The 9,521-nt window shown below is 46.4% G+C and overlaps 4 protein-coding genes across 4 annotated transcripts; 2 read left to right on the plus strand and 2 right to left on the minus strand.

Annotated features, from left to right (window-relative positions):
* Nucleotides 1–259: 259 nt before the first annotated feature.
* On the minus strand, nucleotides 260–2,546 carry BT62DRAFT_1081562 (uncharacterized protein; the record flags this gene model as incomplete). The annotated part of the gene is made up of 14 exons (XM_043179680.1): nucleotides 260–642; nucleotides 700–761; nucleotides 812–872; nucleotides 921–982; nucleotides 1,030–1,098; nucleotides 1,148–1,210; nucleotides 1,266–1,431; nucleotides 1,477–1,518; nucleotides 1,576–1,607; nucleotides 1,664–1,729; nucleotides 1,780–1,966; nucleotides 2,032–2,152; nucleotides 2,235–2,327; nucleotides 2,385–2,546. 14 exons carry the CDS (start codon nucleotides 2,544–2,546, stop codon nucleotides 425–427), a joined length of 1,404 nt encoding a protein of 467 aa, XP_043033007.1. The 3' UTR covers nucleotides 260–424.
* A 449-nt stretch (nucleotides 2,547–2,995) lies between these two features.
* BT62DRAFT_983413 (uncharacterized protein) lies at nucleotides 2,996–4,743 on the plus strand (the record flags this gene model as incomplete). The annotated part of the gene is made up of 7 exons (XM_043189777.1): nucleotides 2,996–3,005; nucleotides 3,679–3,740; nucleotides 3,976–4,034; nucleotides 4,088–4,237; nucleotides 4,267–4,354; nucleotides 4,411–4,517; nucleotides 4,578–4,743. The coding sequence occupies 7 exons, from the start codon at nucleotides 2,996–2,998 to the stop codon at nucleotides 4,741–4,743; spliced, it is 642 nt and encodes a 213-aa protein (XP_043033008.1).
* Nucleotides 4,744–6,448: 1,705 nt separating this feature from the next.
* Nucleotides 6,449–7,355, plus strand: BT62DRAFT_976832 (uncharacterized protein). The gene is made up of 5 exons (XM_043189246.1): nucleotides 6,449–6,663; nucleotides 6,719–6,798; nucleotides 6,850–6,980; nucleotides 7,034–7,149; nucleotides 7,203–7,355. Exons 1-4 carry the CDS (start codon nucleotides 6,474–6,476, stop codon nucleotides 7,140–7,142), a joined length of 510 nt encoding a protein of 169 aa, XP_043033009.1. The 5' UTR covers nucleotides 6,449–6,473; the 3' UTR covers nucleotides 7,143–7,149; nucleotides 7,203–7,355.
* A 972-nt stretch (nucleotides 7,356–8,327) lies between these two features.
* On the minus strand, nucleotides 8,328–9,479 carry BT62DRAFT_1013885 (uncharacterized protein; the record flags this gene model as incomplete). Its single annotated transcript, XM_043178127.1, has 5 exons — nucleotides 8,328–8,443; nucleotides 8,498–8,602; nucleotides 8,656–8,836; nucleotides 8,885–9,015; nucleotides 9,260–9,479. 5 exons carry the CDS (start codon nucleotides 9,477–9,479, stop codon nucleotides 8,328–8,330), a joined length of 753 nt encoding a protein of 250 aa, XP_043033010.1.
* Nucleotides 9,480–9,521: the final 42 nt, after the last annotated feature.

Consider the following 9,521-nt stretch of genomic DNA (forward strand, 5'->3'; position numbering starts at 1 on the left):
ATGAATAATGGTGGACTCGGAACGCTGACAGTTTCAACTGTGACGGTTGCATTGCGGACTTTCAAACATGGAGTAGGCCAGCACATTGCCTTTAAACGATCCACTTCCGATGATATGTTGTTAGGCGCAAAGATGGAGACGAGACTTTGTGGTTCACGATTTGTAGCGGTAGCGGTTTCATGTCAATAGTAAATCGATGCCGATCCGAGTTGCGGTAGATTGCAAAACGGCGAAAGAGTGTCTGTTATTATTTTCAGCTCGGATATTTTAATTATACAAAGGAGAGTAAGACAATCCTCTGTTAACGTCCACTTGTACATTATGAACCCCAAAAATTAGCGATTTAGAACCCACAAAACCCAGAAGAATGAAGAACAAGAAGATAAATCACAGATCAATGCTACTTGGTCAAATCAGCGATATTCTAATGCTCCAGATCTGGCTTAAGGTCGATTTCCGTTACACCCCACTTCACCCCCTGCTGGTCCACTGTACGGTCGCGATCGATCTTGACCTGGACTTCGAGCTCGATTCCTCGCGACGTAGTAACGGGCATGTTGGTCTGATCATCTGATCTGCTGCTGCTGTACGGGTTTCTGCCACTCGATGGCTGCAAGGATTTGAACGAGCGGACCCCAGCGTCTATGTAAGCAGGAGGTCGTCACAAGAGGTCGTAAGTGAGGGTAAGAAGAACCATACCGCGTGTTTTGATGAGGATGTTCTGTGTCATAATCCATGTGAAGGTGAAACCAAGACTCGCCCTGAACTTAAAGCGTAAGCGTGAAGCTATGAGCAGGATGTAAACACTTACGCAGCAGCTTGGGCGTCGAGTTTCGATGCACGGTATAGAATGAGGTTGAGCGTATTCGTGACTGTATCTCGGTAAGCATCAATTAGACCTTCAAATGCATCGAGCTTACTGGTAAGAATAACGATATACCCTAGTCCATCCATAACCATCGCCCTAACTAGACCAGTCATACTGAAAGTTGTCAAACTTGAAACAACTACGTGTGAGTGAATACTCACGAAGACACGCTGGCCCCGCCAGCCTTGATCAAGTAATAGGTCGAGAGGCCAAGAGTCACAATATCATACCTGAGAGGTCAAATCAGTAGTGTGAATACACGAAATGAATCTCACATACATCATTGCCCAGATGTAGAAGGTCCAGTTCACTAATTTCGTAGGTTCATTCCCAGAAGTGCAACTTCAGATACTCGTTAGCGTGGATTGGTTACAGACATATTAGACATGAGACTCACTTGCCGTTCGTCTGGAGCATGAGTCTTCCATACAAGTTAGTGAACCACTCCAGGGTGGTAATTATCAGCGTGAAAGCAATAAGAAAGATCTTCACACGCTGCGAGCGTCTCGAGATGCTGTACGTTCGCAGCGCAAGGACAAATTGGCACACGGTTGCCTGCATGACTTCCAGAATATCAGTCACTGAGCTCACAAACTGCAGAAAAGAACCTTTTAATACGACGGCGACCATATAAAACCTCCGACATGATTCTGGAGTAAAGGAAAGCAAAAAATAGCCAACATTGCTGACTATAACCATTGCCATACTGATGTACCTAATAAGGACAAACAAGACGAGGCTGCCAAATACGAAAATGTTAGCCACGGATAAGAAAAGAAAGGATAGGGAACATACTTGGGGCGAATCTGAGGACCTTTGTCCCTCCAAAACTTGTACTCTGCTGGGATGGTACGAACGTAGCTAAGGGATGCTTGAGTGGGCTCAATTGACTATGAAAGGAAGATACGTACTCGTATATGCATATGGCGATTGTACCGATACGCAAAACTGTCTCCGTCGTCAACGGTATTTTACTATTGAACATGATCGCGGCGAGCAGCATGTTTGCGACGAAGTCAGTCAGGAAACTTCGCGCAAGGAAGGATAGTAGAGATCGAACAGTTGCAAGCCCGTATCCCAGGATCGAATTTAAGGCAACTAGTAGATACCACAGGGGTACGGCTTCTCGATTGTCTCCTCCGATCTACTTCAGGGGGGGGCACCAAGGGGGGCAGAGTCCGGACACAATTTTTTCGGTGTATTTGACTCGGCAGTGTTAATAGGAACGTGCACTCGCTTTAATCTCAGCATCAGCCTGGGGAAATAGATGTGTCGCGTTCGGTCCTAGAGGCCACATTGATTTGCGGTCAAAGGGGGTGAGGCATGCCAGGTACATACCGGCGGATACCTATCATTTCCGACTTACCCGCTTCCATTTTTGAGAAGGGTGGTCGCACATGTCTGTAGATGATTTTAAGATAATTTCAGAAGACAATTTTGCAGGTTTCTTTGGAGGTGTCTGCGTAATAACATTTATAAGAAAAAAAATCCAAAGCTTACCTGAGATTATATTAACTCCATTGGTTTCTGGCTGGGGTCGAAAGGTCCACAGGCAGTATTTAGGGGTTTCCGCATATTGATGCCTTGCTACTCGTGATCCGGCAAAGGCCGGAGTGCGTCCCTCCCCCCCTCCGTTCCCTTGAGCACCATTGTCTACTTGGGCCCGCTCGCCCTGCATTGAGCGTCCGTGCAGCTACGTGCTTGGTGAATTTTGTACGAGAATTTAACGCGAAAAGTACACTAGTTTTCTACTGATGGATTCTTGACAGCCGCCGCAATTCAATACCCAAGGAACTCCTACGATCAGCTCGAGGGTCATGATAATATGATTGGATGCTGTTGCTATCATTCCCGGTCTCCGGATATTGTGATTGACTTTATTAGGACAAGTCCTGTTTAGAGTTCCGATGTGCGTTCGCCCTCGAATTGTATTCATGTCGTCTCCTGTCGCTTACAGGATATTTTTATGGCTATTCAAGACCAAAGTACATGGAGAATAGCCGGAGGAGGTTTCTGAGATTAAATACGTTGCAAAGGTAACAGAACATAATTGTTTTTGGTATTCCGTGTTAGAACTCATTTAACATGACTTGGACTCGGTGATTTCGCTGCCCTGCATGCATCAACATGTCTACGTGTCTTAGATGAGTCTATTTGAGCAGGAGTTCTTCCTGATTTTTCAGAAAGGACTCAGGAAGTAAAGTGATCCAATGCCATCATCGCAATCTCCGCCGGATGATTAACTACAAAATCATGTGTGCGGCATGCCGAAGTCTACAAGACTCACTACATCACTTTGGGTTGTGACGACGAGTTGTGGTGAGGTGGATCATTTAGCGCTTGATATTGTTGGGATTTTGCTGGAAAGTTCTAGAAAGGGCAATCCGGCATCATGCTGAGAGTTGATGAGTAAGCTGGAGAGAAAGAGAAAGTTGTAGTAAATTCTAGATACAAGCCTGGAGAGTATAAATACAAGCTCTGTAGGAGCTGTAGAATAACAAGTTCATTCTTTCTGGCCTTACCAGCCTGGATGCGCTACACTGAGGATTTCCAACAGATACAATAGTGTTCCGAAACTTAGACTGCCAGCCAGTGTCAGGGGATCTAGTAGCAAACAGTGTACGGTCCGGCCCGTTCCCCGATCGATTCACGTGACATCCCAGTGTCTGAGAGCGGGTGCAGTCCTTTTCTGTTTTTCGCCTTCATCTTCACCTATTGCTCTCGCTCCATTGCCAGAAAATGCATCCATATTCAGCCGCTCACCATGCTTTCTGTGGCAAAAATTCTGCTATAGAAGAATATGTCTACAGACCCCTACCATGCAGTCCAACAAGAGATACAGACATCGCTACAGTCCGCGACACAGCTCGGGGTGTCCTATATCCGGATACGAAACATGAAAGGAGAATGTGAAGAAGGATAAGAGCTTGTGTGGGCAAGGAACGAGGTGCGTCTATCTCCACCTGGCTTGATTGTTTTTCCTGATACTGGGGCCCCTACTCCCTGGGCAAGGGAAACCTCATCGCTCTCCGTTGTGGTTCCTCACATATTTATGTCTTTTGTCCTGTGTTTCTTCTGGAATGATGGCTGATTCGTTCTCTCTGCAGTTCAAGGCAACCGTTGCAGCATTAGAAGCCGACCTGGAGGACCTGGAGGAGAACGTCAAGTCCGTCCTTCCCACTTTCTCCCCCCTTATATTTAGAGCTGAAGTCTCATTAGAATCGTAGAATCCACAGACCCCCGGATGTTTGCCCCAACCCACGAAGACGTAATGGAGCGAAGGCGATATGTTGAGCATGTTAGGAAAGAGATACTGGTATGCCGCACCTCCCTGCCTGCACCTCGGTCTCGGACTGATGGGACGTTGTGGTGAAGAGTATGTGTACGGACGTCTCCAGTGGACGGCTAGCTCCTACGTATATGTCCCAGCAGCATGAAGACGAGGTTGTGGATGACCAGAGTGCTTGTGCGAGGGAGGAACAGCAAGTTCGTCGAATATCACATCAATTGTATTCACCCTTGAACTCACCGTTGCTGAACAGATGACGATTAGAGAACAAGACCGAACAATTGACTCAATAGCGGCGACGCTGAGCAATTTGGCTCACCAGGCTGGGCTCATCGGTCAGGAAATCGTAGAACATACCGAGTCCGTTGTCTCTTTCTCATTCCTGCTCGCTTTCCTTGACTGACAAACCCCTTTTTGCAGACTACTCACTGACTTGGAATCTGGGGTAGAACGAACAGACAGCAAACGTGGCATGGGCTGCATGAGGGGATTCATACAACAGTCAGAGGAACGAGGCAGTGGATGGTGCCTCCTCGTGCTGATCCTCGTTCTGTGTATCTTGCTGGTGGTGGTTATCCTGATATAGTTGCGGACACGTTTCTTTTGGCTGTTTCTTTTACTTTCATATACCTCACGCATACTAGCGTCTGTATAATCGCTCTGCAACATGGATATTCGGAGCCTTTGCATTCGGAACTATTCGCGCGACGATGAAACACTGGATCTGGGACGAAAGTCAAACGGGGGCTTTTTACAGACACTGTCCCAAAAGTTCCAACCTTTTGGCCGCTAGTTATGCCGGTAGTCCGGACAAAGCCGCTTGGGTCTTCCGAGCCGAGAATCCGAATGTTCCTTCGTACCATCACCACGTATCGTCCTTTAACTTCAACAAAACGCTGCAATCGTTTTCTCTCAGGACAGTCACATTTCGTACGGCGGTACATCTGGCGAAATCTTTATCAAAAATATATCTCCACGTATAAAAGCGGCAGTGTTCTGGGGACTATCGTGGCTTCCATCGGGAGCATCGTGGCTACAACTCTCACTTCCTTCACACGGAAGGGATATACGTTATGTAACCGGTTGGGCGCGACATCATATTCAAGCAGACGCATGGAAGATTATGTTCCATCAAGACTGAAAGACGACGTTCTACGCTGCGGGATACGTCTTCTTACAGGATGCTCTCCCCTTCGTCAGCGCCTGGGGACATCTGTGGAGCACAGTCTCTATAGCTCGCCTGTACGATAGATATCTAAGGTACCTGTCCTCAGATTCGACGACGAATATCCAGCCACTGCCATGCTTAGCATCAGCATCTTCCATAGCTCTACTATCGCCACATTCACCTGGGATTCCTGCTGTGAATTTGATATTATCCCCTGCCAAGTCATTATCGTCGACTTTTCTGGATTCATAAGACATTCGGGCGGCTGACCTGTGGGAGATTTTAGGATCCCTCTGCGTGGAACAAGACACTGTTTCCTGGTTGGATTGGGCTAACGTCTTTTTGAGTGTAATCTTACCGTGTACTATGAATGGCGTGTGTAATTATCAGGATATAGCAAGTTTTTGGGATATCTTGATTACAAAGGAACACTTGTGGGGACGGTCACACTTTCGTTCTCAACTGTCTGCTTCACAGGTAAAAGTTTATCATTACAGGCCCAGGGTATGGGCTTTGTTACTGTTTATCTAATCTATTTTTAGGAATTCCGAGGTTAACGCGTCGCCGGCATTGATAAAACACGTCACCTTTGGTAGGACGCGCGTCGTGTTCCGAGGCTCATTTGCCATTTGCCAACTATGACATCACGCGCCGGGGCTTCGCCTGAATATTTTAATGAAAGAAGGTGGGTATTTTCCCACTAGAGTAATTTCGTTGCCATTGCGCATATGATTTTTACTTTTTAGTCATAGATTCGAGCGACACACGAAACATACGCTAGCGTCATTGTTCAGATATGCAGTACCATTTTAGTTATTCTTTGAGGCAGCGTTGAACTTCAATGATGGATATATCCTTTAGCTCAATCCTTATTGCATATATTGGTAAATTCCGATATACATCGCATTGAATACGGGGCTGAGTTGCTTACCCTGCAATGACTACTATCAAAACGAATACACCGTAGCCGTCGCACTGACTGGTGGTCCAGTGTCGTTGAATAACGAGAATGACCCACACTGAGTATCGATGCTTACGTTCCTGTGATGACACGACTTACTCGTGTGATTAGGCCCTGATGAACAGTATATAAGGATGCAGTCCGCCTTTTCGCAGGACCACCAACCACCCCTTAGGTGACCCGAATAATGGGCAAATACCCTTCTCCTCTCATTAGATACGAGAATGCCTCTCCTCTCCCGACCGGCGTCAACCCAAAGGGTGAATCGCTGACGAATGACATACAGAAGGACGAGCAGGGAAAGCCAGTGCTCAGCAAGGCGTACGACGAGTTTATGGACCCAATTGATAAAAAGAATAATGGGTTCGACTTTCACAGTCAGTCCTGTTGGCGTGGTGGCCGGGGTTGATGACACTGAAGAGTGAACGACAGTCTATTATATGCAGAATGCTCCGGACGAGATGGAGTATGGCAGGAAGCTGCATGAAAGAATCAGAAGAGAATTTCCGGAGGTATACATTGACTTATGCTTTATGTTTCAAGGTTAATGTTCTTCTATATAGATGAGAATCTTTCGATTCTGGGAGCGACCTGTGGGTCCTCATCCCATCCCAATGTTTGAGGTGGATACTTTTACGCCTCACATGACAGGGACGTTATTCTCCTGGCTGGTGGTGAACCGTGGACCTTGCTCGTCAGTTCGCTTATCGTTGTATGCCTGTAGCCGAGTCTCATCTGTCGATCCAGTGTCCTCATCCATCCCAATACTGGAGACTCGTATCGTGACCATACAGAGCTTGTGACTTGGATGGGTAGGCCCTGGCCTTTGAATACCGGTGTATTGAACCGCCAATGAAGTCTAGGTTGGCGAACTTTCTTCTCTGCCTTGGTGCTAGGCTGACCCTAATATCTGTAGATTCGAGCAAATCACCTGCTACTAGCGGAGAAGGGTTGTGCTGTAACGAAAGTCAGGATTGTATTTTTAGCGGAGAATATGCCAAATCTTATGCGCTGGATGGGATATCGGGTGTAGCCTGACAAGTATCATGTATAAATAAATCAGTAAGGCATTGTCTGTAAATTTGTTCTCAGACTGCATTGAATCTTGCGGCCTGAATTACAGTAACAACTTTGGAAGGAAGCATCGGTATTCTTGATATCGCGTCAGAACAAAGAAAAGGGTGTACTTTGGTTGTCTGGGCCACGGTAGGGTGGGCTGACCAATCCCAATGTTACAGAGTTTGGAGTCACCTTCATCTGAGGAAACGTCTTCGCACACAATGTTCGTTAACCATGGAACATCAAACTCAAAGCTCCTGTTCCTCATAAGGATCAGCCCATGGGAAATTAGGAACTGGCCAGGTATGTATTCCTGTGACAGTGCCTGCCTTAATAATTAACTCTTCGTGGACGGGAGGATTTGGTAAACTTCTGGTGATCTAGATCTACAATGGAGGTCCCCAAATAGTGTTCAGATGGTGATGACAAACCAGAGAGTCGAAAATGATGATAGGTGAAGACGGGCCCTTGGCTATATCAATAGTTCTGAAATAAAAGAGTGTCTGCAGACGTACAAATACAATAGTTGAAACCATTTTGGAAGGAAAAATAATAAGAAAGAACTCTTGGTCATGATACGACGCTACCTCCAGTCTTTGCAGCAAAGGTCGCAGCCTTCGCTAATGCTCTCTGGGCTAGAAAATGAAACCGACCCATGAAGATGATGTAGAAACGCTAGAATTGCCGATGTTCACAATTGTTCTTTGTGAGAATTATATTGTCAGTACGATTAACAAAATGGACCTGAGAATGTCAAAGAAGAGCTGAGAATAATATCCGGAGACGTAGAACCATTGGTTGAAATTTAACTGTTCACGCAAAAAACTTGCAAAAAAAGAGCAATGTACTTTCCTGTTGTTCACGATCAAGGTGAAAACGACTTTCCGACAGACCTGTTCGACGGATACGCTGAAGGTCAGATTGTCACCAATCACTGCTCAGCCTTGAAGGGAGGGGGGTAGTAGTACCCGAAAAGGTGGGATTACTTAATGCGTAGAATCCCGCTGGCGACGTTTTCGGTCGGTGGGGACAGGTTCGCTTCTTCGACTTGTACGACCATCACCTTTTTCTCTGTTTTACCGGAGACGGTGAGAGCTCCTGAATATCCTTAGAACGGCGTCTATTCTCAGTGATGGTTCCACCCGCCTCAACGAAGCCATACTAGCGGTAGACCTATAGGCTTGGCCTTCCCTTGGCGCCAATACGACGCGTCGAGACGCGCTGAAGGTGAATATATGCGCTCTTTTACCACTTGTACTTGACAGAAAATTCTGGTACATATCTTTGAAACCGGTCTGAGAGCTTCGCACAGTTTAGGCCGGGAAAAGCGACGGTATGCCTGTTGTTGGTCGACCCGTTTCTGACGTACTCCGATACAAGGACTGCGTTCATTTCCTGCTTTTCGGTCGTAGGCAGCAGTGATGGAGATATATTCGAACAAGCAGCATCTACATCACCAATGACCTTGGGAGGATGAATATACCATTTAGTCTGGGAGATGACGAAAAGTACATGATTAGTATTCATGAGGCTGCATACTAAGATGTCATCTAGGCTGTGTATATCTAAGACGCATATAAGCTGGCCACGAGACGGTTTAAATGACTTCCGAGTCGTTAAGAGGGTGGAATTGTGGGCGTCATTGGAACGCAAGGTGCGTAGAACCTTTGCTATCCGTGACTCTCACGCTCAATAAGTACATTGTTCAGGGTTTCGACCAGTTAAATTATTAAGATATGCATTTTTGAGTGCTATTCCACTTTTTTGTGAAGTACAGTACAATCAATCGACGTCATGTTTGTCAGAATACAGTCCCTTAACCACATAACAATCATAATATGAATCTATCCAATAACATAACATTTATGGACTCTTTTTGTTAGACTGACGCCTTTTCGTTCATACTTGCCGAACCTCGTATACATGATGGATCTGCATGTCTGGGGACGTCGTCGTCGTCTTCTCCACCCTCCTCAAATGCCGCTTTGTGCTTCTCAAAGTGCGACCGGTGTTTCTCATAGCCCAGTATAGTCACTACGATGAAGAACACCGCAACACACCCAATGAGAATTCTTTGCACCTTTGCGTAACATGGAACGTTCTCCATCATGCCGTCCGCGTGTGTGATGGTCATCAGCGCTGGCAGAGGATACCATGTTGCCGAGCTGATAAGCGA

The sequence above is a fragment of the Guyanagaster necrorhizus genome, assembly GCF_019112545.1.
Source record: "Guyanagaster necrorhizus MCA 3950 unplaced genomic scaffold BT62scaffold_70, whole genome shotgun sequence".
NCBI lineage: Eukaryota > Fungi > Basidiomycota > Agaricomycetes > Agaricales > Physalacriaceae > Guyanagaster > Guyanagaster necrorhizus.

Coding starts and splice junctions, on each gene's coding strand:
- BT62DRAFT_976832 (XM_043189246.1), top strand. CDS start 6,474: ATGGGCAAATACCCTTCTCCTCTCATTAGATACGAGAATGCCTCTCCT. Junction 6,799..6,849: donor TCAGAAGAGAATTTCCGGAG/GTATACATTGAC, acceptor TCTTCTATATAG/ATGAGAATCTTTCGATTCTG. Junction 6,981..7,033: donor GTGAACCGTGGACCTTGCTC/GTCAGTTCGCTT, acceptor CTGTCGATCCAG/TGTCCTCATCCATCCCAATA.